The following is a 27,208-nucleotide window of genomic DNA, read 5'->3' as shown; positions in this document are numbered from 1 at the left end:
GTCATTTGGTCAATGGATGAGTGGCTTGTGGTTTGGTGCTTATACCACCTTGCTTTATGTAAATATGTGAAACAATAGCAAATTTGTTCATAACAACCTCTGGTCCAAAATCTCTTGAAGTGATAATGATGATATAGCACTTGCCTGGGATATGTATTTTACTAATACCACGTTTCTGTTACGATACGAAGCAGCCGTGGCATCTCTAGTGCTGCTGGAGTGTTTGGACATTGACGTTCGTGGCCCGTTGCCTCAGAGTACTATATAGAGGTATGCTTTCGCCTCTTCCTCGCAACCCAGCAGGAGTGCGCTGTTCACCCAGAGTGTTCCACGTCATCATGGAGGTAGTAGGTTTCTCTTCCTGCTCGGTGTCTCGCCTCCGCCAGGGAGAAAGATCTCATGTGGCCGGGCATTCGTAGAACAGTAGAAATAATCGAAAGTCAGTTTGCCATCTGCTGCTCGTCAACTTTGGGCGGTCTCCGCCACGTATTCTACATGACTATTAGATAAGTTCTGGGATATAACGAGAGGGAGCGAGGTACATGTAATCTTGTAGATAACAGGGCGACGCTAAGTATAGCGAACCCGGCGGGCGGAGAGAAGGTGTGAGCAAGACAAAGCTACACCGGATCCAGCGTTTGGAGAACAACTTCTAGCAGCCCCTCGGCGTATCACAGCTCCTGTGTTACATTGAAACACAACATGTAACATATAGTAGCCCATGTCTGTGTCCACATGCCTCCTGTCTCTAACGATGCCAGTGACGGTTCCGGCTGGGTTTGAAGATGGTAAGTAAGCCCGCCCCTACGGCTAAACTTCTAGGATCGTCTAAAGCTTGCATAGATTTCTGGGCTTTTTGATGTATGCGGCTCACCGGACGTCAGGCATATGGAGAGAAGATATCTGTACTACAAAGGTGTCACGAGATTTTGGGAGTGCTGGCCGCTCGAATGCTATTGAAGTCTGGTGGTTTCCGCCTAGCTCGATTCCAGGCTGGGACACACATATAGGTTCTTAGCAATAGCTTTGTGCTCGAGGACTGTTACTAGGCTGCTCCCAATCGCTGCTCAAAGTAGGCATCAGAGCCGTCCTTCGTCTTCGAGCTCGAAGCACCGTGTGAAGCTGGGGGACTCGGTCATATTCCCGACGAGGATTCGCTTACCTTACGGACCGGGTAGTCCTCAATACCACTTTCGTCAGTCTCCTCAACCTCGGAGGCATCACGAAAATGTTCAGGCGGTAGCAAGCTTCCATCCATAGGCTTGAGCGGACAGGAGTCCAATCATCCCCTCATCTGCCTTGGTAGGCTGGTTTGATTGACACAAGGGGTTGGGCTCCTCTTCGGACAGGCTGTTGGTCAGCCAGCGAAGCCGGATACTTTCTAGGGGTATTTACGGCAATTTTTCAGCAGGCTTAGGGATTTCAAGACCATTGTCGTCAGGCTCAGTCAAGCTGCCCGAGATAGCTGTTGAGCCGTCGTGCTTAGGATCAATGGCCTTGGTGACGGTGTATCAAGCATACCACACTGAGTAAGTCGGCCATGACAGTTTTACTCTTAGAGTGAATGGAACCCAACAATCCCATGCGTCGTACCGCCGTAGGTTATTCTACTCAGAACACGCCTCGAGCAGAGCTTGGCACTGAACGGTGGTTTAGTTAGGCTGGACTATGTCTTGCATTCCGCTCTCAATGCAAACTACTTAGCGATGTAGGGGAATGTGGTGCAAGCAAGCAAGCGACTCAGTAGCAAGGTAATCCTGAAGGTATGTCTCTGGCGCGGTCAGAACTAAACAAACCACAAGGGTGGGGAACAAAAGTCATACCGGGTAACCTAGCCGAATTTATATGATGATCATTGTTAGGCAACTTCCTGGCTCTTGCCGGGACTCGGCGTACTGATTAAAGCTGCTTACTATACTAAAAATATCAACACGGAACCCCCCCCCCCCCCCCGGGGGGTCTTTGGTTTGCCCTGCTCCTGATCGAAATCATGTCTGCAGTGTAACACGTACGTAAGGTTGCTAAGGAACAACAGAGTATAGGCTTCGCCTCGATCATGTCATCGAGGCCTCATAGACACGACATCTACCGAGGCGAGTGCTGACCAACCCAAGCTATCGGAACTTCCTTCACTTTTGAGAAATAGAGTGGAACGATGGAAAGGAAGGGGGAAACAGCCGGAGCAGACCCAAGCATCGTGGGCTTTCGTACGAGCTTTCCCGCAGCGGTGAAGAAACTCCTACTGGCTGTAGCCAAGGATGCTCAGAGCAGTACCGCTTACAGATACATACAAAGCGGATGCCCGGAACCCAAAGTCCTTGATGTGACGATTGCGAAGGCCTACAGATTCCCAGGCCATGTGGAGCGTCTTCAAGCTTCGACAGGAGAGAACATGATCACGATCATGAACCCAGCGCCTGAGGTGGTCCACACGTTGCTTCCAAAACATCTCCTATCCTGGCCCAGGGCCTTACTATCTTGGAAGATCCAAGCCTCACAATCGGAAAACCATCTCTCTGTTAGATACGCCCAATCTCGAGATTGCCTCACAATCACACCACTGGTCCTCAACCCCCAAACCCACTATCAACATCACCCGACGACATATCAAACCACAACGCCAAACCCAAGCCACAGAAACCCGCCGCTCGTAGAAACCCTCGGCCCGAATATCACAATTCGGACCGCCAAACCTCGTGACAAAGGGACGCCAACTAACAAAAGAGGGGGGGGGGGGGAGACACCGCCGAGCCCTTTGAGCCTCAACCAACGCCGAGTTTCACCCGGCGCGGCTCTCCCGGGCACACCTGCAGCAGATCTGGATTGGTTGTGAGTGTGTGTCACGCCACACTCCTCACATCCCCCAACCCAGCACCTTCCCATCCCGCCGCCCTACGTTACGTACTAGAGGCTTGTCAGGAACAAGACATGCCAAAGAAACAAACAACGGTCCCCCCCTTGTCCTGTCACATCACATCGCATTACCCATGGGTTGGTTCTATGGTTACATCTGCCGGACGGACGCTAGTGCACCTCGGCGGAGCCTCCACTGTCTGTCATTCCTACAGGATGTCGGCCCCGAGCCTAGACAGTGCAGTGACACGCAACAAAGGCAACGTCAGATTGTCAGTTTGGTAGTCAAGCCATCCAGATCTTCGGGAAGGAAAGCCTGTTTAGTCAGATCCCAGGGATCGATCTCTGGACACTACACCATCATTCAACATCACTTCACCGAATAGGCAGGTAGAGCATGTTCATGTGATAGACTTTTTGTCTCCTATCTGCCTAGAAGAACGTAATGGCTTGTGTTTGTGAACAAGCCTTGCAAAATTGAGCAATGAGAGGGCCGTCCGGCTATGTCTCTCGTGAATCCTTGCGTCATGGGTATCTTTTTGACCTCTTTCGTCAGATGGCCGTATTGGATTCCCAAACGCCGAGCAAATGCTTCAATCCCCTTCCCGCCTCCGAGGTTGAAGAAGTCCCTGGTTCAAGTAGTAGCAAGTAAGAGCAAATCATGTGTGTGGGATCGTATTTTCCCACACCCTTCCAAAAAAAGAAAAAAGTCCCCCCTTCCAAAAAATGAGCAAAATCGTGGTCGTAGTTGAGTTTTCCTCAACGCCCAAAACTCCTTTCCGGAATTCCATTTCGTGTTGTACAGGTCGTCATATGATACAGTCAAAGCTTGTCTTTTGGCTCTGATCTCAAGCGTCGCGGTTAACGGTGCGCTGCGGGCGGTAGTTGGGTTGCTCGATGAACGTTCCCTTCTCCGGCAGGTAGCGGTACGCGTGGAAGTCGTAGCCGTAGGGCTTAGGCTCGATAGAGTAGAGCATGCCCAGAGGAACATCCAAGTCGGCGATCTCGTCACGGGATAAATCCATAAAGTAAGCCATGAGCACACGGCAGACCGAGCGATGTCCAACAATGAGAACGTGATCCTCGATACGCTCAATCTCGCGGACTATATCGCGCAAGCGAGCGATGACCTGGAGATATCCTTCTCCACCGACACCCGGGTAGGTGTAATGAAGCTTATCCGCAGCGCGCTTCTTATACTCGGCAGGGAATCTTCTGGCGATCTCCTCATACGTCATGCCCTCAAAGAGGCCAGCGTTGAGCTCGTTCAGCACCGCCCAAGCCTTGACGTCGTAGTCGTCATCATTGTCGAACTGCTGTGCCGTCTGCACGCTGCGCTTAAGCATCGAGGTCCAGACGCAGAAATTCTTCTCGTCCAGTTCCCGATTCAGCTCGGGATACGGCGGGGTGTGGTCGCCGGCCTTAGGCGGGAATGACGACTGAGCGATCTTATCTTTCTGCTCAATGAGCCACTCCTTGCGCTTCTGGGTCATGAATCGGTGGAGAGCCTGTCCGTAGAGCTCTCCGTCGGCGGTGAGGTCGGAATCTCCGCCGAGCTTTCCATTGCGGTTATCGACACTCTGTCCATGCCGGGTCAACCATATCTGGCGCGGCGCAAGGTTGAATGTCGTCAGGTAGGAGCTGATGCCGCCGCTCAGGAAGCCCCGCAATCTATACTGGACCAGCTTGCGGCCAACATCAATCATCTTTGGCAGCGCGTTAGCGACTTGTGTTTCTCTGCGCCAGGGCTTGAACATACCTGAATGTACTGCATGTCGTGTGCCTCCTCGTACTCTCCAAGAGGAACATAAGCGCTCTCGTAGGCGGCGACACGTCTCTTGAAATCAGCAAGAGACTGGTGAGGATCCTTGTCCTTGTAGTCGGGGCCAGAAAGCTTCAGGCGCATGTTGGCCTCGAGAAGCTGCAAACACGTTAGATGAGATTTCAAGAGACAAGCGCGGTGAGAACACTTACGTTCTGGTCGTGGCAGATACTCTCGATGAAGAGAATTCCGAGCTTGGGCTCGCGCGCCTTGATTCTATCGACCAGAAGCTGGCGGCGGTGGATAGTGCTGTTTGTCGCATCGAGGATGCCGACGGAACCGCCCTGATGCAGAAGGTAGTCCAGAAGCTCGTCCAGAGTGTCCAAAGCCACCTGCTCCCGGAGCTTGGCCGCAGTCTCGTTGGTCGGGTCGAAGAACTTGGCGGACTGGTCAATGCCGTCGCTCTCCTCATTGAGGTTCAGCTCCGCAGGCTCCTTATTGCCACGGGAAGCATGACCATTAAGCAGGATCGAAGCAGCCTGGGCCGGCGGGTCGAGTCTAACGGCAGCGGGCGAGTAGGCAGGCTTCATCGGCGAACTCATGCCGGCAGCCACGCGTCTGCGATTTCCGACATTGAAGATTGTAGAGCTGTACTGCTGCCAAGACAGGTAGCGCTGGACCTTCTTGGTAATGTAGGACTTTCCGCGCGCGGGAAGTCCAACCATGACGATGACCAGCTTCGCAGCGACATCGCGGTCACTAATCTTTCCGTCGGGCGAGGCTCTCGAGACGGTCATGCCAGGAACATTGAGTGTGGCGGGGTGGGGGCGAAGGCGGGGAGTGGTTCCTCCAGAATTCTGTCTGACAGGCGGGCTGTTGGTTTATTCGATTAGCCAAGCTCCAGAATATGAGGTGTAAGACGTTGTAAAATGCTCAGCCACCAGGAGGGAAGGAGTATTCCCTCGGGGTGGTACCAATCTGAAAATATTTTTTGGGGTCCTATACATACATTCTAGGGGAATTCGGAGCGGTCGAAACCACGCTTCGCATCGCAGGAGGGGTATCGGAGTTTGCGACCAAGGAGCGATCGCGGAGGGCGATCGGGCCACTCAAGTCGTTCATAGATCGAATAGCGTGCGCCATAGCAGGAGGCGGGAGAAGACCATCGTGAGGGTGAGAAACGGGCAGTGCCTGGGGCTCAGTGAGGTAGTTCGATTTCGAGTTCACAGCGGCGGTCGATTTATTGGAGTGGAAGGGAGGCGATGACGAAGGGGCGCGTGGATCCTTGTTGGAGCTCATGGCCAACTTCGCCAGAGCAGATTGCTTGGCCTGTATAAGACCAAGGTCTTTTTGTGTGGAAAAGGGTATGTTAGTACTCAAAAGCTTGTTCAAGAATGAATATGTCGATAGTGACGGCGGTAGACAAGAATAAAGTGGTGAAGAGTTGAGATTTGGGCGTGCAGAGGTAGAAGGGGAAAAAAAAAAAGAATAGCTTGGGTGGTGGACTGGAGAGGTGTGGTTTGTACGGACCTGGGTGGTGATCAGGAAAGATTGCGGAAGGCATGGATGCGAATATGCGAGGCAGGCGGCAGGCGTGGGAAAAAAAACACTACGCCGACGACCCTTTGTTAAAGGAAGGAGTCACACAGGGTGTGCGCCTGGGTATGGTAGCTGTGGTTGGCTGGGCCTGCCGTTTAGAGCAGTCGCCGCTTTGTTGCTTTAGCTAGGTGCACCTGTTTCCTGGGCTTCCTGGGCTGCTCCTGCCGTGAGAATTCTCTCTTCGGGGTCAGTTAGAAGGCCCTGTACCCAATCGCTGCGCTAGGATGGGGAAGCTGGTCGAGCTGTCCCAGGGTGGGTGATGAAATGTGGCGTCCAAGATGGCTAGCTCTTGCCTTAGCGTGCAGGGGTCTTGCCGGGTTCGCAGCAGGCGTGGTCTGGGCGGAATGAGAGAAAAAAGTGTTGAGAGGGGAACAAGACAAGGAACACAGCGCGTGTAAGTGCAATGCGGTCTTGTTCTGGTGCGGAGGAGGACGAGGACGATGAGATATTTACTCTATACAGAGACAGAGCACTGTAGTTCACTACCTGTAGGTCGATGGTACAGATAGACTACGATGGATGAGAATGCCAAATACTTTGTAAAATTGTATCGCAGTGATGGATGGCGGGAGTTGCAGTGCAAGCAGAAGAAGACACACAAAGCAACTGGCTGGATAGATAAAGAGGTATCAAATAAAAAAAGGCTGTGGGACAACAAGAACAGAAAAGAAAGAAGATTCTAATGTGTTCGGGATGGATGGGTCTGTCGGGTTAAAGAGGATAGAAAGAAGAGGGGAGGGTCAGAGCGATGGAGCCCGTCTATGGAGGAAGGACCGATATATCTACTTTAGTGGTACGGTCGAGGCAATGGGCGATGGGTAATGGGATGGTGGCCCTGGATGAGTGATGGGCAGCACAGAGCAAGACACCTCAGGATGGGACGGTATGGGATGGATGGGGTGAGGTGAGAATGGATCTGGGCTGTATGAGTGAGGGTGAGCCTGTGAGTGAGTGCGAGGGTTCGATGAACGGGGACGAGGGACGGGACAGGGTGAGGGTGAGCAAGGAGAAGGCCCGTCCGAGGACTCCTCAGGCTCCTCACTGCCTTATTGCAGAGAGCCCTGCCCTGCCCTGCCTTTTTCCATTGCATGTTCTACTAAGGTATGGTACGGAGTAAGGGCGGATACTCCTCCTCTGCATGGCTGGCCTTGTTGAAGACAAGGTGTGTCTGAAGATGGAGTACCTTCTTCTGTTTGGAGAGAGTGAGGCGTGAGGCGTGTGAGAAGAGACTCGATATCCAAGGTTAGAAAGAATCTTCTTGGCGCGATACAATAGTACATTCTTGGCTGTGTTTGTACTCTGCAATCTGTAAACGGGAAACCAATGCTGGGCAGGTACAGACTAGGTCTCTAGTCGCACCTTACCTTGGAGTCCGTATCTACCTTAGCTTACCTTACAGATACGCAGGTACTCGAAGATTGACAGAATCACCGCAATAGAACCGTTGTGTGCAGGAACCACTCGCAATTGTCCCATTTCTCTCCTGTCGCATTCCGCTGCCCCCAATGACTCCAACACACACCAGCCAGCAGTACCACCACGTTCGAAATTCGGGGCTTGCCCTGCAGCTGTGTTCTGCTTCTGGAGCGGTTCCCTTCGGTGGAGCCTCTAATTGGGTCGGTGCTGCATGCTCGGTGACCGGTCGCCGATGTGCCCTTTCCAGCGATCCAGGGTGCATTTCGCTTTGGCAAGGTACCCCCGTCTGCAACCCTGTCGAGCCTCTCCTGGCACCGGAGCCCTGGGATGCTAGACCCGTGGCGGCGCGGGATGGTGCTTTTTTCTTCTTCTTCTCTCTAATATTTGGGGGAGGGTATGTATTTTTTTTTTCGTCCTTCCATTCTACAAGGGGAGTTGGAGATTTGATTTCGGGGTTTGGGGAAAGAGAGAGGGCGGCGGCGCGTATCCATGCCTTCCAGCCATCAATTCGCACCCGGCGGCGGGTCGCATCTTTCAAACGGAGCAGTCTAAGCGCTTGACGTGCCCTCTCTTTCTTCCATGTCTGGTACGTTGTGTTCTGTCTCTGTCTCTCGATCTCGATACCCGTCTGCCAGCCCAACGGTTTGGTACACGCAACGAGACGGAAAACGGGGGGAGGCCCAAACCGGGCGACGTGGACGTGCCGTATGGCCCTGCGTCTGTGCCCGAGCGAACGGGACGTGCGAAAGAGCAAGAGTGGTTGAGAACTTGAGAAGCGAACAGGAAAGAACTGATTTCCAAAGTGGACTCACTCTTTCCAAAGGTGAGGTGACATGACGGTTCAAGGCAGCCGCGCGCGCCCTATCCTAGGCCATCGTACCTTCCCGTCCGTTTGGCAGGGCTCACGAACGAGATTGACAGCATTCCATTTCCCACCTTTCCTGAGGTCATTTCACGTGTTTTTTTTCCTTCTTTCCTTCTACGTCTCCATCGAGGATTCTTAGTCACCCAAATTGTCCTGGGCAATATGTCGGTCCCTTTACGGATACTTATCCATCCAACGCATGATTTCTGCTGTTGGTTTTCTGATGGGGAAAATACAATACGGCCGAGCTCAAAGGCCCCGGGCGACTCGAGACCTGGGTGTTAACAGAGAAACCTGAGGAAGAAAAAAGGCTGGGCATCATTTCCAGAACCCCCTATACCTATTTCTGGCCTGAGGTAAACGGTTCGAGTTTCTAGGTGCAAGGTCGTCTGCCAGAGCTTACGTTGTCAACATTGCAACGCCAACAAACAGAGCTCATTATTTCTGCCTTTCTATTGCTGGACGTACGTGTCCACGGTCTGTTTTACCTCACCTTACTCTGGACTCGGGAGCTGGCTCCCCGGGTACGCTACCTATTGGTGTCTTGGTCCAATGCCAGAAGCCCATCCGCCCACGCCCTCGGTCTTGTCCCATGTCCATGTCCCACGTCAATCTTCCGTCCGCCAAGTTTAAAGCCATTCATGCCTATCCAAAGCTACTATTCATACAAGTTCAAGCTCAGGCTTAGGCTCAAGCTCAACCTGGGCCTGGACCTGGACAGGAGTCCTGACAATCGCCGTCTGGCCATGGACCATGGATTGGGGATTTGTCCAGCACAGCGGGTTGAGAGAGAGACACATACGTTTCCGTGCACCAGCACAGCCCGTTACAGTACAGCAAAGAAGAACCTCAACAAACACAAACCCTCCGTCCCGTCGTCCAAAATTAAATCCCCAAACACCGTCATGACGGCCGGCCCCATCCTTTGCGTCTCCCCGTATGCCTGGGTCCTGCCCTCCGTGTCGCCGTGCTCCATCCTCCATGCTCGTCTGGTCCGCCCGGTCTGTGTGCGTGTACCGTGTTGCCCGTGAGCATACCTGACCTTAACTCCGTGGGTGATGTTATTCCTGCAGACATGGAAAGTCGAGGAGAAGAAAAAGTGCCCGTAATACGGACAATGTAACTCGGACAGCCAAGTCCCACGTCAGTTCTTTCCTGCTTCTCACCGTTCCGCTCGCTCAGCGCTTGGGTGCTGTACGAGGTGTGGCCTGCCTGGCCTGGCCTGGCTTTGCTTTGCTGCGCTTCGCTCACCGGGCTTGTCGGAGATACCCCGTCGATCCGTTCTGCCCTTTCCACTTCCCTTCCCACCCAAATGTTTCACGACTCAGATGTCCATAGTAATCGGCCGCCAAGTCCCCTCCTGAATCAACTTGTGCCGGCACCAGAGCTATTCTACAACCATCCCATCTTTCTCAAGCATTCCAGCTCTCAGCCAAGCCAACCGGAATAGACCACTCACATCAGCCCTCGCCAACACGCCTTCGACACTTGCCCAAAGCTTATCCTTGCGGTTGATCGCCTTGTTCCATTTCTAGGTGGCCACGTTCCTAGCTTTGATAGCCCCTTTTCGAGGTTACCTCTCTCGATTATTTCTTGCTGAATGAGTAGGTACTATCCAGTAGTGGGTGTAGCAACAGGCATCCCTCCGATGTGCTGCAACAAGTCTCCGGCGGCGCTCAACAAGGCGTCTCCGAGAAGGGTGCACAGCATGATTTGACACACACCATCTCCAGGGTCGCGTGCCGGTGATGGTCATTACATATTCTGTTGGCGTTGCAACAACTCACCTAGCGCTTGGGCTGACCTTCTGTCGGAATCACCCCGAAGTCCGGAGGCTGGAAAAGGAACCTCCACGCCCCCGGAGATCCGCTCCCACCAAGGATCCGCTGCGCTCCTGGCGAACCTGTGAACCCCTCACGGAACCCCTACCAGTTGTTCGACATGTTGTGGGGATGCCAGGGCTGCATTTGAGTCTTGACAGCAAGCATTCTGTCACTGCCAAATACCAGCCAGCCCGATCTTCCTAGACATTTCTGCAAAGAAAGATGGCTCATGATGCTCATTTTCACTCAGGTCTGGGCGGTGATGTCACCCATATGCCCTTCCAGCACATTGAGATCTTGCCCCTGTGAAACGGAAAAGCCCATGGTAAGCCCGATTTTGTACATACACAAAACAACCTGCAGAATGGCGGGATAGTGATCCGTATGTCCCGCCAAAGTCTGAGGGCGCCATGTCATCGTTCTCGGGGCGAGTGAGGCTTCCACCCAACGCCCAGTCATCCCGCCATGCCAATAACCACTGGTAACTCAACCGCAGCGGCCAATCATCTTCAACAGTCCAGTTGCGAGGTTGCTTTCATGCTTCACGCCAGAAACAGGGACTGGGCATGGATGACGAAGGAGGAATTTGGCGTGGTACCCCCACTCCAAGACTCTTTTGCAGAAGGTTCTCCTGTTACACTGCAGGATGCGGGCTGCAGCAAAGACATTTGTGACTTCTCAGCTCCCAAATCTCTAGTGTGTAGGGGAGGGTTGGCAATTCCAGGTGCTCCAGACGCCGGCGGCGCGGCCCTCATTCGCACTCCTCGTTTCTGCTATTGCCGCCGCGCCGCCACTCTGTGGTCTCCACCAGGTGTCGAAGTTTAGGCGTTATTAGTCTCTGGTAGTCTATTCCGCTTCTGCTGCTGACCCCGCATGCATCGTGAGGGGTTCGCGGCAGGGTTTGCCGTTCGCTTTCTAGAAGCCCACTGTCATAGCCACCTCGACGATAATCAAGGGACCAACTGCTCCGTCGCAGATGCATTCTCGCCAAGATGTCAAGGAACGCTTGCTGGATCTGCGATGGCGAAAGCGTCATTTGAAGCGTAGTGCGGAGAGGAGATACGGCCGACACGCGTTGCGACTGCGACCTTGCAAGAGCGTTTAGCGATGGGTATGACTTGCAGTCGCGGCCGGCGGGGGCCGGCCAGGAGGGCGTGCCGTCATCGGAGATTGGGAAATAGGCGATGGGCCCTTCACACATGGGGTCGAGTTACCGTTGGGCGATTGCATTTCTAATTCAGATGCGGCACCTTTGAGAGAGAACACAGTCTGGCTTGTGAGACTCGTTCTGCCACGGACCAAATGTTGATAACCAATGAGATGATCCATGATGGAGGCATGTTGGCACGGATGATGAGAGCCGAAAAGTCGACTTGTCTACCACTCTTGGCTTGCTCAGGCGTTATGAGACAGTGCACTGCGAAAAGAACCAACCAAAACTACAGAATTAGAAGCTTATCTCTGTTGAAAGAGCTCAACCGGGGGTATGGAATGTGTGGACTTACCTCTAAGAAACCTTCGTTTAATAGAGGTGAGGCCCGACCGGTGAGTGTTTTTGGTGAGGTGAGGTAAGGTGAGGTTTTGTCTTGCTTCGCGTTGTTCATCCTGATGGGTCAGTAAGAGGTATTCGGTTGGTTTCAGTGGTGGAAGTGCTTCTCCCTAGTCGCCTCTTGCCTCTCACGTTCCATGCCTTCTCCAGTCTTCTCCAGCTCCTTCTCCAGTCGCTGGGTATTTTGCTTCAGTCGATCCCCTCCTCCCCATGGTTACAGATGTGATCTCCCTGGGCTTTCGCGCCTTCCCGCTCTTCTCTTGCCTCTTGATCTCTCCAGAGAAAGCACAATTCTAAGGGAAAGTATGAAAGTTGCCCAAACACTATGGACAAGAACGGGAGAGAAACTCCCTGGTGGTGATTGCCAAAGAGATTCTCATGCAAATGCTAGGTATTCTTACAGTCGCCCCGCTCTTTACCCCCATGTCACGAATCTGGAAATACCTTAGACGTCGCAGGCACAATCCAAACGTCCCGTCGGCGAAGTGGTCACTGCTAGGACCGGACTGGCTACACCGAGGTGCGTGAGTAGCCTGTCACTTTATCGATAAGACCCTAGACCCCGCTAGCGGCTCTGCCTCTGCAACCCGATTCGACTAGGTAGGGGCTCTCTGTGCCTGACAACGCCTGGCCTACTGGGATCCAGTCTGTCAAATAGATCGCCAAATTTTCTGATGCTTCACTTCGGTCCCCTCCGTTCGATACCACAGCTCAAACCACTTCCAGATCCGGATCCTCTTGGCCTCCAGCTACACTATCCATTAAACAACGACGCCATCTAATCCGATAGGGCTTCTTTCCTCTGTTCTCGTTTCTTTGTTTGGTCCCAAATCTGGACCCTGCTGTTTCAGGACCCGGCAGAACATTGATCTTCAAGTCTTTGGGTTACATCCGTCTTGAATTCATCTATAGATGGAAAGCTGAGGCTGAGACTGATACCAACGCTGAGACTCTCCGAACGAGATATTTGGATCCGCCAATCAGCGGTTCCAATAATATCTGGCGCATTTCCAGATATCTTGGCAAATATCGTTGCACCTCAACTTGCCTCCTGAATCGACGGAAGGCTTTGTGCACCGCACACAATCTTTCTAGAGAAGTGACCGAGAATCAAGTTTGTCTACAAGGCTGCAAAAGAGTCAAAGGACGGAAGGAGATAAACAAAGCAGCTCGGGGCTGGAAGTGAACAGGATCTGATCTGAGGCAAGAGCAGAAGAGCAGCTGAAGGTGCAGGTCGGGTGCCTTCCTTTCCGCGCCTTCCAGGTCAGTGTCCCGGGTCACGATTTCATTCGTCCTGGCTCTGCCTTCCAAAGTAGCTTCCTGAGGCAGTGTGGGCCCCATCATCAAGTTGCTTCTCGTGACTTCCTTCCGCTGGGTTCTGCTTCAAGGTACTACATGAGTGCACCTCACTTTGGACCAAAAGCAACTTCGCAGCCTCCTTCATCTCGTCCCTACCAACTGCGGTAACTGCGCTGGCCTGTCGTTCCCTTACAGAATTATCCAGCCCTCACAGCACGGAGGAAGGGGGGTAGAACAGCTGGAGATCGAGGACACGACGCCATATCTCTCTTTCTCAAGAAGGAACTAGGTGTGCCACCTACATCAACCGTCGGTCGCACAAGGACTTGACTGGAAATCTTCTCTGGTCATCATTCTGTTTTCTTGACTGCTCGGCAAACTCTCCGCTACGTCCGATCTTGACCCTGTTTGACAACGTCAAAGCCAAACGAGCCGCATCAGATTCCAGCAGCAAACCTTTGATGACAGGCTTCTAACTGGACTCTTCACCCAAGGCACTACATTACTCCTCAGGAAACCATCGTGGAGCTACTTCAGTCGTCCTGTCGACTGTTGATCCACACCTCGCTCACAGCACGCCACAGCGGTACACGGTAGCTAACTCCGTAGCCCTCTCTGTCGGTCGTCCTGTGTCTCGGAAGGCCGAAGTCGAGATACGATAACTTTCTTGTTGAAGTGAGTCACGGCTTTGGCGTGACGCACCCCCATCTATACCGACTAAAACACCAGTTCCTGCTTTTTCTGCCCAAATCTTGGAAGGGAGATCACCAGTCAAGATGCTCGCTGTCGAACGCGCCTCGCTGCCGGCTATGGCCTCTGATAGGCCTGACGATCAATCTGAGGAAAAGATCGAGCACACTGGACCTGATGTCATCCAGCCCCATGCTCTCATCGACCACCTGCTTCCACAACAACTTGGCCGAGGAGTGCTTATTCCTCTGAAGACGACTTTGGAAATCCGACAAGACCACACCATTGTTCAGGCTTTGATCACGAGGGCTCCATCTACGTCTACTAACAATGTCGTCAAGTGAGTAGCAGTCATCACGTTTCTATCACATACTAACCTGACTCTAGTCTGATCCGCTCGATGCTCCCTGAAGGCGTGGCTAACAACTTGCCTCACTTGCGAAGATGTGCGAAGCCAGCGGATATCCCGGCTCATCTCAAAACACAGTTCATGAACGACTCCCCCGAAGGCCGCCAAGTCCACACGGGTAAATCCACCTGGATCTACATCATGCTTGGTGAAGAGAAAGACTTCGATAAGCACGACTTGGTCGCAAAGCTGGGAGCCATCGAAGGAATGGATGAGAGCGTCTTCCTCACCAAGATTCCGATTCCCATGGTACCGCCTACTTCTCAGGTGCAGGCAGCTATGTGGACCTCGCAGTTCTGGCCTACGGTGTATAGAAAGAACAACCCTCTTGGACCGCACCCTAGCATGGTGGGACGATCAACGGAAACCATCAAGGATGAGACATCTCTGTGGATGACCTTGGCCCATCGCGTCGCCTTCCAGGCGAAGAAGGCGGGTATCGGTGAACCCATGGGTGCCGTCATCGTCCAGCGCGAAGGGGGAAAATCCCACCTCGTAGCGGTTGCCGGAGATGCTCGTTGGCACCAGGAGCCCAATAGAAGCGGTACCGGCAACCCCATGGGTCACTGCGTGCTCAGAGCTATCAGCATGGTGGCGCAGAAGCTTGTGCGACACGAGAGACGTGCAGCCGGCCGCTCCCACGTGCCGGCTATCCTTGAATACGACACTTTTCAAGATCTTCCGCTCTTGGAAGACGAGCTTACGGTCCATGAAGACGAGCATCCCAACGCGGACGGCTACCTGTGCCACGGTATGGAGATGTACTTAACTCACGAGCCTTGCGTCCAATGCTCGATGGCTATCCTTCACTCGCGGATGGGCAAGGTCGTCTTCGCTCAACGCATGCCACTTACTGGGGGCATGTGCTCGGAAGATCGAGGACATGGCCATCCCGAGCTGGAGAACTGCGGTGGAGGCGAGGGTCTTGGCCTCTTCTGGAGACGTGAGCTGAACTGGAGCTTGTTGGCGTGGGAGTGGGAATCGAGCGACTGCGTGGGACCTTTGCCGCCGGTTGATCACAGAGTCCATGCTTAGTCCCCATGGGACTTTACGACGATACCTTGGTGCTTATGGTCGGGAAACCGGCCTAGGCCAGAACAGTCTTTGTGTGCCGGGATGCCAACGATTGTGGAAGTTGACGGTAGTCTCGATGCATTAGTATCGATACACCCTGTACCCCAAGCTCTGAGGCAGCTGGTAGGCGGCTTTTGCGCTTTACATTTTACCTACTGTATTTGGTTGAGAGATTGGTTGGAAGGGCTAGCAGAGGGTTTAGATAGTCCTTTCAGCTCCCGTGGAATGTCTGACGGGATGAGGGAGATTCGAGAGTCGTGTGACGGTAGGCTGGTCAGGAATTATACCCATGCTGTCTCATTTGTAGCAGACGGCAACTTTAGCAATGCCCAAGCAACTTACATCAAGTCTTCATCGTCCATAGTTGCTGTGATGAGCAGTGGTTGAGGGAAGATATACCCCTTCACTCTCTAAAATCCCAGAGTCACATAAGAACAACCGCTGGGAAAGAGTTCCAGCTGATATAAGACCCGCATCCAAGTGGTATTGGCTGCAGCCTGCACTCACTTGCCCTACAAAAGTAATACAAGTAAATAGTGCCCGATGAATAAGGTAGGTAATAGCACGGTGTGTGCTTAGGTACAGAGTCAGACTGCGCTAAGGGTCGGCAAGCTTTACAGCGGTCGTGCTTCCTGCGGGGAAGAGATGCGCCTTATCTTATCGGCGCGCCTAGTGAGGAAGGCCCGCACTGGAAGAACTGATCCATACTCTCATCCATTGAAGTGGTCCCCTCGTCACCAGCCCTTGCCGCAATCTTCACTCTTTTCCCGTTACATGTTTCGGCATGCGCCCACGAACAAAGGCAACCGCTGAGGAAACGGCCCTGGAACTGCAGCTTTCGAGACCCTTCTAGCCACCAGCATGAGTCGCCTTTGACTCTCTTGAACTACGCGACACCAACCAGGTAGCTTTGTAACGGCCACGACATATGCGCTCGCGACTTCAAGCTCTTTGGACAAAAGCTGTGGACGAACTTCATCCCCGAGCTTCTGTAAGCTGTCGCCTTCTCTCATCGGTACTTTTAAGACGACGAAACGCCACGACCTGGCGAGGCAGACCGGGCGACATCCGCAACGGCTGCCGTGACACCCTACAGCTTCACGCAAGCTTCCTGAACGAGCGCGTCGACATGCCTGCGGACAAATCGAGGAAGCGCAAGGCGGACAAGGACCTGCAGAGATACTACGCTGTGCGTGTCGGTCTCCGGCCAGGTGTATATTTGACTTGGCTCGAATGCCAGAAGCAGACTGCTCATCAAAAAGGAGCAATATGTATGTGAAGATAACTGACCATACCACTGTGGAGTTTGGAGGCCTTCTTGACCGGTGCGACTGACAGAGGCTGCTTTCTAGACAAGTCTTTCTTCACACGCGAAGAGGCTCAGGCTTTTGTGGAAGGAAAGTTCGTACCAGCGCCAGCCGGGGAAAAGCCCGCTCCTCCGAGATACTATGCCGTCGCGCGTGGTCATTTCACGGGCATCTTCGTCAACGACTGGGATACGGTTTCCCTAGCGATCAAGGATGCCAAAGGGCCTAAATATAAGAGATTCGACACATACACCGGCGCGTTGGAGTTCATTAGGGAATGGGGCAATGAGGAAACGATTGCCGGTGCTGAGGCCGGCGCCCTGAATGCGGGTATCAAGGTTCTGCCGAGGAAGCCAGCCACCAGCGCCGCAACGAAGGCCACGAAGGTGAAGAAGGAGAACGATGATGGGGTGGAGGAGGAGATGGAGAAGGAATCTGAAGACGATTCCGTGAAACCGGAGGTACTGAACTTGCCGCAAATCTATATCGACGGAGCTACGGCGGGCAACGGTACTCCCTCTGCCAGGGGCGGCGTAGGCGTCTACTTCGGACCCAACGATGCAAGGTAAGCAGGTCCTCAACTACATCTTGCCTTCCTCCGCCATGTTCATTCTCAAACAAAGTCGAGGTGATGTAGTTCTCCTACATCTTTTCCTCAACAGGCCAGAGGCAGCGGACTGACCCAGACGCATTTAGGAACATATCTGAACCCCTCGAAGGTGAACCACAAACGAATCAGCGAGCAGAACTTACCGCCGTCCTTCGAGCACTCGAGTACACCTCGGTCACGCAGGATGTCCAAATCTGGACGGATAGCGCATACGCAAAGAACTGCGTCACTCGCGACTGCAAGAAGTGGATGGCCAACGGCTGGAAGACTTGGAAAGGATCCGTCAAAAACCAGGACTTGATCAAGGCAATAATCGATCATCTCAACAGACGAGAGGCTGCAGGGACAATAACGAGCATCGACTGGGTGAAGGCTCACACCACAAAGGAAGACCCAACATCTGTAGGCAACAGGGCTGCGGATGAGCTCGCCACGGCCGGTGCAAGAAAGACTTTGCCAACGAAGTCAAGAAGAAAGCTCAAGTGAGGCAGCACTGATAGGCTCGAAATTAGAGTCGGATGAGGATGATTATGATCCTGCAAAGCACGCGTAAGTCATGTTACGATGTGCCGGCTTGGTAGCGATAGCATAGGATACGATGTGTCAGTAAGTCGGAGGGGTCAACAGAAGGCGACCTTGCGCGCCAATCGACGATACCCGGACAAAGCTCCGACCCCTCGCACTACGGGTCTGCAGCAGCGATGCGGGCGATGTTGAATATTGCCATACTTGTGAAGGGTCGTTGACTTGATGTGACGGTCATGTCAAAGGGGCGTTTCGGGCGCATGCGGCTACGGTTGATTGCATGGTGACGATTCTGCTTGTGTCAATATCCCCATCTCCTTAAGACTTTTCTCAGCCTTTGATCCTGTAATTATTTTTCAATGGCGGATCGTATATCTGGTATTGTTGTGGTCCACCAAAAGATGTTTACGGTACAGACCTGGAGGCGTACTATGCATGTAAGAAGACCATTAACGAATGTTTTGTTTCGTGGCGGAAGTCGAATGACAGGGGCAAGTGTCTAACGGATGTTTTATTCAACTGTTCTGTTTTCCGTTTCTGCTTTTTTTAAGTAGTTTTATGTCCCAGATACGGCAGATATCCATCCTCGGCTGATTTTCATCCCCTCTCGACCAAGTTCCCTCCCTCTCTTAGACACTCAAACGTGCCACCGACGTTGGATTACCTACGAATAGTATCTCTGTCTCATTACGTAGGATTTTCTGCCTTCTCCAAGGGCAGAATATCTTTATCTTTGGGAACCCTTTTTTCTCTCCCTCTCCCGTTGCTTCCGCGGCAGGCCGGCGCGAATGTGATGGTCTTGGAAAAAAACACTTTTTGTCTCATAAGCATGGTGGCGGTTTGTGAGACCATACTAAACTCGTGGCTCTACCTATGTGTGCGCGCGCGCGTGTGTCTGTTTTTCTGCCTAGAGCTAATGTGATTGGGGTATTCTTTTCGTTACTCTGTGGTGTCTCTCTCCCTCTCTACGTCCCCCACGTTGTCGTTTCTGTGGGCGTTTGTGGATTGCTGGCGAGGTTCTTGAGGCTGGAGAATATGGGTTTAGAGACAAGAGGGCGAGAGAGGGGAGAGCGCCTGGGGGGAAGGGAAGGGAAGGTAAGGCGCAGAAGGGATCTAGATTCTTGGCACCGGCTTGAAGTCCCGAGAAACCACCTAATTAGTTTACTTGTCACCTTGTTGCACTTGTTCAATAACAGTCTTGTAGGGCCAGGAAGGCATCGTTTCCCGTCGACTAGAAAGAGACTCGAAGAGGTATTTTGCAAGATATAACTTGGGTCAACTTGGTCTCTGGGCATCACACGAGATCCGGTCTTGCTAACCAGAAGCACAAAAAAGCGCCGTTTAAGCTTGTATATTTAAGATAGTTTGTCACTATTCAGGAAGGCAGGAAATGTCCAGCGCATAGGACGTGCCTCTCCTCCCCATTCTGTGCAAAACAGCTGCACTCTGCGTACCCCACATCATCGCAAATCTGAGCGTCCATCATCTCACTCTAATACTTACTTTCCAAGAGCCATACCTCATCGGGTCAAACAGATACCCTAGGTATCCTAGCAGGGGACCAGGGACACCCCTCCTTCCCGCTTCGCCAGACCAGCGGTGATGATGAAAAACCTAGGGCCGGGCTACAGCTCGGCGGCGTTCGCCCCGACATCCAAAAACCACAGCACTTGCATTGGATCCTCGCCAAGCCGCCACCTTTCTTTTTTTCACTTCAATCTCTCTTCCCCTTACATCGCGACCTTCCTCACCCAAGACTTCCCACACGGCCTACGTATTCACTCGGCCGCCCGCATCTGCGCACCGCATTCGGAACCCATTGGGCAGACAGAAGCTCAAGACCCCTCCAGAACCGCAAAGGCGTGCAGACCGCCATCTCTTGGTCGCAGAGAGAAGATCCAAAGAAGCAACCATCATCGCCACGAAAGTTGTTGATCCTGTCTGGCCTCCCAATGACAGCCAGCCACGCAAGCGCCGCAACTCTTCTCCTCGTCCACGACGCTTCGAACCCCGCGATTCGATAACAATCTTCTATCTGCTGTTGGCTAGAACAAACTGCACCTCGGATCGTACCGCACGAAAACCTAGGTATTGGTTCCGGCCTCCTTCGGATCCGAAATCAGAAGAACCTTCTTATCCGTAGGGCGCGCGCTCTCTGTATCGCCATACCTGTTGTTTTGTGTTACTGAGAGATAACCCCGTCACCTTTTGTGATTCAAAAACTTGGCGAACCGGGCCTAGTCGCATTTCCGTGCGCATTCATTGGATCATCCGCGGGGCCTACAACTCAAACTCGCACGAAGTGTGGAGGCTTCCAAGCTTTGCAGGCCCGACTAGACACCTTGGCGAAAGCTTGAGTAATTCTCGACTTTTGGAAGCAGATCTCACGTTCGAGAAAGGCCGCCCAAGATGCCTACCCTCGCGCTCACAAACTTCAATATCCTCGTAGGCTTGTTAGGTGGCTGGATCTCGCTGTTCGGCCTGGTCTCATACTTATGCAAGGAGAACTACTACCTCTCCGAAGCTCGTAAGTCCCACCGCTGTTCACATGTTTCGCAGCCCAATGGACCCTCAATGGTGAATATGGTGTCAATGGTCGCAGTAGATGCGCCTAGATCGCCATGCAGGACATCACTTTCTCGATTCGTCTTGCAGTCAAGCGGCTAACCCAAAAACCCCAGTGATATCCCTCCTCGCGGGCGTGGCCTTCTCTCCTCCTGCAGCAAACCTCATCAGACCGCTGGAATATGCCGGCACGGAAGAGGATGTCGAGAGCGTCACCCTCGCCTTCTCACGCCTCGTCCTCGCCGGCGTTCAGCTGCCCAGCAGGTATCTCCGCACGCAGTGGAAGCCCATGGCCCTGCTGGTCGGCCCCGTCATGACCTGCATGTGGCTCGCAACGTCTCTCCTCGTCTGGGCCCTGGTGCCGCATATCCCCTTTTTGCACGCCCTCGCCGTCGGCGCCTGCGTGACGCCCACGGATCCGGTGCTGTCCAACGTCATCGTCAAGGGCCGCTTCGCAGACCACAACATACCCACGGAGCTGCAGAATCTCATCATCAGCGAGTCCGGCGCCAATGATGGGCTGGGATACCCGTTTCTGTTCTTCGCCTTGTACCTAATCAAGTACATTGGTGACGGCGGCAAGCAGGTCTCTGGAGGCGCCGGCTTGGCGATGGGGTTGTGGTTCGGTGAAACCTGGGGCTATACCATCATCCTCAGCGTCATCTACGGTGCCGTTGTGGGATGGCTCGCAAAGACGCTGCTCAGATGGGCCGAGAAGCGCAAATATGTTGACAGGGAGAGCTTCCTGGTCTTTGCAATCTCCCTGGCGCTCTTCATCGTCGGAACGTGCGGTATGATTGGCAGCGATGACGTGCTCGCGTGCTTCATCGCCGGCAACGCTTTTACGTGGGACGATTGGTTCCGCTTGGAAACCGAAGACGACTCCTTCCAGCCAACGATTGATATGCTCTTGAACGTCACCATCTTCATGTGGTACGGTGCCGTCATCCCGTGGAACGAGTTCCTTCACAACAACGTGATTCCCATCTACCGTCTCATCCCACTCGGCATCTTGGTATTGATTTTGCGGCGCCTACCCTTCGTCTTCGCCATCCACCGCTTCATACCCCAGATCGAGGAGGTGAAGCAAGCCATCTTCGTGGGCTTCTTCGGCCCCATTGGAGTGTCGGCCATCTTTTACCTCTACGTCACAGTCGAGTTTCTGCACACGCTAAACGAGGGCGATGAACCTCGTTCAGATGTCGCTCACCTACCCGAGATAGTCAGAGTCGTCGTCTGGTTCCTCGCAGTCTGTAGTATAGTAAGTGACGCACTTCCAAATCGTCGAGAACTAAAATGAAGTTTCAAATAGGTGGTACACGGGCTGAGCATCCCGCTCGGCAAGCTCGGCTACTACGCTCCACGCTCGCTCTCTAGAGGCATATCTTTCATGAGCGGCGAAGGCGACGGCGAGGCTCCCGAGGCCACTCGACCTTCGTTCCGCATTCGTGGCAGAGTACTGTATCCCTTTGGCCGTTCACGATCCCAAGGTATCGAAGCAGCGACAGGCTCGGGCTACGATACCGAGTCGCGAGTGCAGTCACAGTCACAACCCCAATCCGACGTGGAAGGAGCCAATAGGCCCATCTACAGAATCGGCGGCTCAGTCATCCCTCCGCAGCCTGCGGGCGCGGACGAGCCGGGTGCGGCCCCTCCTTGGACGAAGCGGACCGATCAACCGGAGCAGCAGAAACGTTCAGGCCCCGAAGACGGAGAACGCGTTAACGGTTCTCAGACAAAGGTGGCTGATGAGCAACAGCAGGTGCAGACGCCACCGCCACCACCAGAGCTCCCAAGTCGTACAATCCGGTTTCCGGACGAGACACCCGCAGCACCTCGGTGATTTGCAGAAGGAAGAAAAACCCCGTGAGGCAGAAGATTTCGCGTGATGCAGAACTATTTTTCTGCAACTGCAAAAGCCTTCTTTTGACTTGGAAGTGAGACAATCAGCCCACGCGGCGGACAGAATTCCGGATTACCAGCCGCTGTCAAATTCCCATGTCTCTTGGGGGATACCTACTCTCAGGAAAGCAAAAGGAAAGGATATGGAAGACGAATCCATGGTTAGTTGGCCTTTCAAGTGACACTTGTCCAATCTTTGTTCGTAGAGAATCTGTTGTAGATAGAACTTGGATAGAACCGGCTAGAATATCCGTGATTAGGTAGACGTCTAATTGAACTGGAAGATTGCCACTCGGTATTCACTCGGTCCACCATTTGCGATTTTTACGCACACATACACATGCACACACACGCACACATCGGAGTCGCCTAGTTGTGCCTAGGTACCTTATAGTTGTTGCCCGCACCTAGACCAAGTTCTGGTGGTATGAGGCCCATCGTTGATTGGTGCTCTTGGGGTTGGTAGCTGGTCTCTAGGCTGGGGGAGACTAGGTTACCGCCGCTGGCTGCAGTCCAGGTGATGTCTAGTACGTTTCGATCAAAGGTCAGATGGAAAAACCAGCTTTATGCACAATTTAAGCCAAGTGCAAGGATTTTTACATAATGACTTTGTGCAACCCATACCCGACTTGGGAGAAGTACGCAGTACAGTCAATTCCTGCTTTGCGCAACCCGACCGGACCAAGAATGGTTGACACACGATTGCAAAAGGCTAACTAAACGTGAGGTGGTGAGGTGGCGAGGTGGTGGTATGGAGGCGTTTGTGCGAGATTCGGAGCGACGTCGGGGCTGAAGAATCAAGTGTCGCATCTCGATTTCCTAGATTCCTAGGAGGCTGGCAGGTTGGTTTGTTTAATCCCGCTCAGACGGCAAGGCTTAAGCTGGGCTGAGGTCCAGACTCGGACAGAAAGGAATTGATCGACTGGATGAATTGCTAGATTCCTTAGCTAGGAGAAAAGGATGGGTGGTAGCGACGGTGGTGGTATTGTTGGTGCAGATGTGAACGACCATCTGCGGGAAGGGTTGCATTCACCACCGGGTTCTGTTCCTGACGTTGAGGGAAGCGGGAGCCTATCAAAGGGCCGATGATTGACATCGGACGCAAGTAATGCGGCGGGCTGATATCGTGCCAACCCGTCTTCCGCCGGTTCTTGCGTCGGGATTACTCTAGGCGGCCAACGGTGGCTAGATTTGGCTTGCGTCGTAGGGTAGTAGCAGTTCGTTGCAATGACTAACTAACTGATGTTGCAGACAATCACTGTCTTGCATTTCAACGAGTAATTCCAAAGATGGGCCAATGAAGCTAGGCTATTTCCCGGTGACAAGGTAAGAAAAAGAGCTTGCCTCTGGACGGTGGAATAGAAATCGGACGGTTTTTGGAAAGCCGAGTAGCCTCTCCTTGGATATAATGGCCCGGCCAAGTTTAGGTTCAGGACACGCCGCAAAGTCGTACCGTCTCTTGTTGAGGGAGGTGCGTAGTAGTATCGATGCATAACAAGACCAAGTAAGATCCGCTCGGTCTTGGTGTCGATGCTTTAGGTTGGCCGGGAAGGAACCCAGGGCACAAACCTACGCAGTCCCGTTGTTCGAGAGGTAGGTACGGATACATGGGCCATTGCCTGCATTAGCTGTAGCAACAGGTAAGCGCTGACGTCCTGAGACGAGCCGAGCTGCGTGTTAAAGTCGATGACAAGAGTCTGTGAGAGAGTTAGTTTCCCGCGGCACCGGTCTGGGTCGGCGTAGCTTGGATCCAAAGGAGAGGATCAGGTTACTGTTTTCATCCAATGTGCGGGCACACGGTAAGTTGACCGCAGTGGCCACTGACCTGTCTTGGTAGTTCACATTGTGAGAAAGTGAGCAGAGACTCAAGGAGTCTCCCAGGGGTTGCCGTCCGCTGGGTATCACGAGACTTGGCCAAAAGCGTATTGTTGACTTGTGGGGAAGGCTCTAGGCAAAGAGACAAGAGACGCGTAGCAAAAGTCCGAACAAGAGCCAAGTCGTATCCGGACTTGGAAGAGGCCAGATTGCTCCGGCACCGAGCAATCTGTTCCTTGTTGCCTGCAAGATGATGAGGACTGACGTTGATTGTTGATGAGGGGCGAGGCCAGAGTTGTAAAAGTGACGAGTGAGGTAAGCCTGGCGAGGCAAGGAAGGCGGCGGGACTGCAACTCTGTATCGCCGGTGCATTTGGCATCCTGGCGACGGGTCAGGGACCAGAGCCTGAGCCACCGGGAGTGGCCCAGGGTATCGAGTTGAGGGTTCAAGAACCTGGAAGCAACCTGGAAGGGGCCTTTTGGGCCTTGGGCCCTACCGGTATGAGAAACAGTGGAATTGGGGGGGAGCAGACCCGAGGAATGTGGCTCTATCTGGGCTGAAGTGGGTTTCGAGGCGGGCAGGCAGAATTGCTGCACAGGGTGATGTTCGTGACTTTGCTGTTGGTACTCCGTACACGTATCCGCGGACAGTAAGCAGACACTGGAACCACAGTAAGGCTAGTTAGGTAAGCGGCCAATGGAAGCGAAAGACCCAAAGGCTCATCTCGCAGAGCAATGTCATAATTTACCAGGTATCCGTCCTGCGTACCGGAGGGGCCATCCGCCATCGGGACGCGCGTGTTTTAGCTGCGCTGCCCTGCGCTGGCGTTGGGGGGGGGGGGGGGGGGGGGGTGGTGTGGCCGTGGGTTGTTTTTCCGCCCCCCCCCTCGCCGCTTTGTCTGGGGGGGGGGGGGGGGGGGGGGCGGGGGGGGGGGGGGGGGGGGGGGGGGGGGGGGGGGGGGGGGGGGGGGTTGATGTGCTGATGCCCTGGTTTGCTTATCAGTCCCCTCAGTCTCAGTCTTTTCGATGTAGGTGGATGGATGGTGGGTGGTACCGTGGTGGGAGGAGGTCGGTTGGTACGGCCAAGGGATCGGGCGACGCGGGATGTGAGTGAGAATGTCTCGAGAGTCGACGGGAAGAATGAAAACTTCTCACACTGTACTCAGGCTCTAGCAAGGAACCGTCGCGAGACAAGTGTATGATTGGCCAGGAAGTGGGTGGCTTGAGTGGACTCAGGGCACCGAGTGGAGCTTTCGGAGAGGACTGCCATCTGTCTTGGCGGCGCGTGGCGCAGGTGCCACACGGTGCGTTCGCGTAAGTCTTCCGCCGCAGACACACGGCCAATTAGATACCTGCACCTGCGATACGTACCTCTATTCTTCTCCCGTCGATGAGTTTTTTTGCGGGTCCCTCCTCAGCAATTTCCACGCCTCATCAACCAACCTTTTGCAACCTGGGACTTCACTGCACACTCACCTCAGTGTTAATCGACTATGTTCCTGCACCAACTTCCATTGCAATGAATAAATCTCTACCAATGCAGACGCAAGCTGAAAGGGGACAGTGGACATAGGCGAGTCTGTCTTTTTGCTGCGTTGTTCCCGGTCGAGGCAGGCTGGCAACCCAGGCATAGGCGCGCGCGCACGATGATGGATACCTTACAGATACGGATGCTGAGATAGACGACAGACCAGACACTGATCTCCATTGCAGAGGAAACGTAGACGAGAGAAATAAAGGAAGAGCACAGGGCGTCAGTCAATTCCCGCTTCAGCAACAGCTCCAACTCCGAGCAGACGCACATACTCCGTACATGCAGATACATGCAGACCGGCAGGAGAGTTCGATGAATCTAGCGTGCTCAGTGTGCGGCTACCTCTACGAGTATCAGGCCCAAACGGGAAGCTTGAGCACTGGGCATCCAACGCCACAACGCCAGCTGCAAGTGCAGGACGCAAGACGCAAGACCAACTCTCTAGGATCCATCCATACGGATACATGGCATTCTCAGCAAAGTCGCACAGCCAATCTGGTTATCTCGTTCTCATTCCCATTGGCAGATGGATATCTGCCCGACGTCCCTTCCAACCCTCGAGTTGCAGCGCCATCTCCTCGTCCGTCCCTGCCATTTCCACTTGTACGTATTCACAGAGGATGGGAGACCATAGTGCCACATTATCTGAGGCAAGGTGTGATCGAGGAAGACGCTGCAAGATGAGAAAGAGAATGACAAGGCGCACACCACCATTTCTCAGCTCACCCCTCAGGTTGGCTCTGGCTCCCATCCACGCACAGCAAGCGAGCGCGTCTCGGAGAATGGGACGGCCTGATGGCGAACAAGCTTCAGACCGATCCTCATCGTATTCGTCCAGTCCCAAGATTGAGTGATATACGTGAACAACTGTCTACCTTACCTACCGTATTTACACCTGTTCGCCGCAGCTTGCGTCAGGCTTTTCTGGACACCGGAATACCCAAGGAAGCCTGATAAGCCATCCATTGAAGCCAAGTATTCAAACGTGCCGTGTTCCCTCAGCTTGTACGCATACAAAGTACATTGATAAATGATCCAGCCACGCCTCTACTATCAGTTAAGACCTTGCCCGGGATAGGTAACTTACCTTCACCTTGCCTTACATGCTGCAACTTGGACACACACACACACACACACGCCCACCCAAGGTACACATCACCAAACGATCAAAACTCGCCCGGTCCACAATTTGTTCCATTTCACCATCAACTGTGCTTTTTTCGTCGTTTCTGTGTCTGTGTCTACTGTTTACTCTACGTCTACCTCCCCTCTGTGTGCTGCAGTTGTATCTTGATGCCAGTGGCTCGGTGCTTACTCCGAGCACTGCAACCCTTGGGTATCATCTTGTGTCGCCAGTAAATCCAGCGAAAGTTGTAGCCTCCAGATCATCGTCTCCGGTCACCGGGGGCCGGCGCTCGTTCATCAAGGTCACACAATACCGGTCGATAGCCGCCTGCTGTCATCGCTGACATCCATCCGCTCATCTTGTCGTCCTCGTTGTCAACTTGTTGTTATTGGTCTTCGTCTGCTTCTGCTTCTTATCGGTCTTCTTACAACGGTCGCTGCATTTGCAACCAAACTCAATCGGTCTGGACTCTGGACACATACAACC

General features: G+C 53.4%; 8 protein-coding genes across 8 annotated transcripts; 5 read left to right on the top strand and 3 right to left on the bottom strand.

Annotated features, from left to right (window-relative positions):
• Nucleotides 1–3,701: 3,701 nt before the first annotated feature.
• CTAM01_03507 (6-phosphofructo-2-kinase) lies at nucleotides 3,702–6,179 on the bottom strand (the record flags this gene model as incomplete). Its single annotated transcript, XM_060519542.1, has 5 exons — nucleotides 3,702–4,559; nucleotides 4,613–4,774; nucleotides 4,828–5,488; nucleotides 5,625–5,961; nucleotides 6,146–6,179. The coding sequence occupies 5 exons, from the start codon at nucleotides 6,177–6,179 to the stop codon at nucleotides 3,702–3,704; spliced, it is 2,052 nt and encodes a 683-aa protein (XP_060385748.1).
• Nucleotides 6,180–10,547: 4,368 nt separating this feature from the next.
• Nucleotides 10,548–11,143, top strand: CTAM01_03506 (uncharacterized protein; the record flags this gene model as incomplete). Its single annotated transcript, XM_060519541.1, has 2 exons — nucleotides 10,548–10,657; nucleotides 10,774–11,143. 2 exons carry the CDS (start codon nucleotides 10,548–10,550, stop codon nucleotides 11,141–11,143), a joined length of 480 nt encoding a protein of 159 aa, XP_060385747.1.
• CTAM01_03505 (uncharacterized protein) lies at nucleotides 11,070–11,519 on the bottom strand (the record flags this gene model as incomplete). The annotated part of the gene is made up of 1 exon (XM_060519540.1): nucleotides 11,070–11,519. One exon carries the CDS (start codon nucleotides 11,517–11,519, stop codon nucleotides 11,070–11,072), a length of 450 nt encoding a protein of 149 aa, XP_060385746.1.
• A 2,423-nt stretch (nucleotides 11,520–13,942) lies between these two features.
• CTAM01_03504 (cytidine and deoxycytidylate deaminase zinc-binding region) lies at nucleotides 13,943–15,300 on the top strand (the record flags this gene model as incomplete). Its single annotated transcript, XM_060519539.1, has 2 exons — nucleotides 13,943–14,196; nucleotides 14,244–15,300. The coding sequence occupies 2 exons, from the start codon at nucleotides 13,943–13,945 to the stop codon at nucleotides 15,298–15,300; spliced, it is 1,311 nt and encodes a 436-aa protein (XP_060385745.1).
• Nucleotides 15,301–16,267: 967 nt separating this feature from the next.
• Nucleotides 16,268–17,742, top strand: CTAM01_03503 (uncharacterized protein; the record flags this gene model as incomplete). The annotated part of the gene is made up of 3 exons (XM_060519538.1): nucleotides 16,268–16,610; nucleotides 16,692–17,211; nucleotides 17,343–17,742. The coding sequence occupies 3 exons, from the start codon at nucleotides 16,268–16,270 to the stop codon at nucleotides 17,740–17,742; spliced, it is 1,263 nt and encodes a 420-aa protein (XP_060385744.1).
• A 2,448-nt stretch (nucleotides 17,743–20,190) lies between these two features.
• Nucleotides 20,191–22,189, top strand: CTAM01_03502 (sodium/hydrogen exchanger family protein; the record flags this gene model as incomplete). Its single annotated transcript, XM_060519537.1, has 3 exons — nucleotides 20,191–20,308; nucleotides 20,463–21,595; nucleotides 21,659–22,189. 3 exons carry the CDS (start codon nucleotides 20,191–20,193, stop codon nucleotides 22,187–22,189), a joined length of 1,782 nt encoding a protein of 593 aa, XP_060385743.1.
• A 1,488-nt stretch (nucleotides 22,190–23,677) lies between these two features.
• On the bottom strand, nucleotides 23,678–24,554 carry CTAM01_03501 (uncharacterized protein; the record flags this gene model as incomplete). The annotated part of the gene is made up of 4 exons (XM_060519536.1): nucleotides 23,678–23,768; nucleotides 23,887–23,945; nucleotides 24,074–24,195; nucleotides 24,329–24,554. Coding segments are annotated over 4 exons (498 nt in total), but the record flags the coding sequence as incomplete, so codon positions are not given.
• A 1,177-nt stretch (nucleotides 24,555–25,731) lies between these two features.
• CTAM01_03500 (uncharacterized protein) lies at nucleotides 25,732–26,450 on the top strand (the record flags this gene model as incomplete). The annotated part of the gene is made up of 2 exons (XM_060519535.1): nucleotides 25,732–25,819; nucleotides 25,882–26,450. Coding segments are annotated over 2 exons (657 nt in total), but the record flags the coding sequence as incomplete, so codon positions are not given.
• Nucleotides 26,451–27,208: the final 758 nt, after the last annotated feature.

This window comes from Colletotrichum tamarilloi (genome assembly GCF_030869305.1).
Source record: "Colletotrichum tamarilloi strain Tom-12 chromosome Unknown Scaffold_8.1, whole genome shotgun sequence".
Taxonomy (NCBI): domain Eukaryota; kingdom Fungi; phylum Ascomycota; class Sordariomycetes; order Glomerellales; family Glomerellaceae; genus Colletotrichum; species Colletotrichum tamarilloi.
This window is presented reverse-complemented; position numbering and strand designations above follow the sequence as displayed.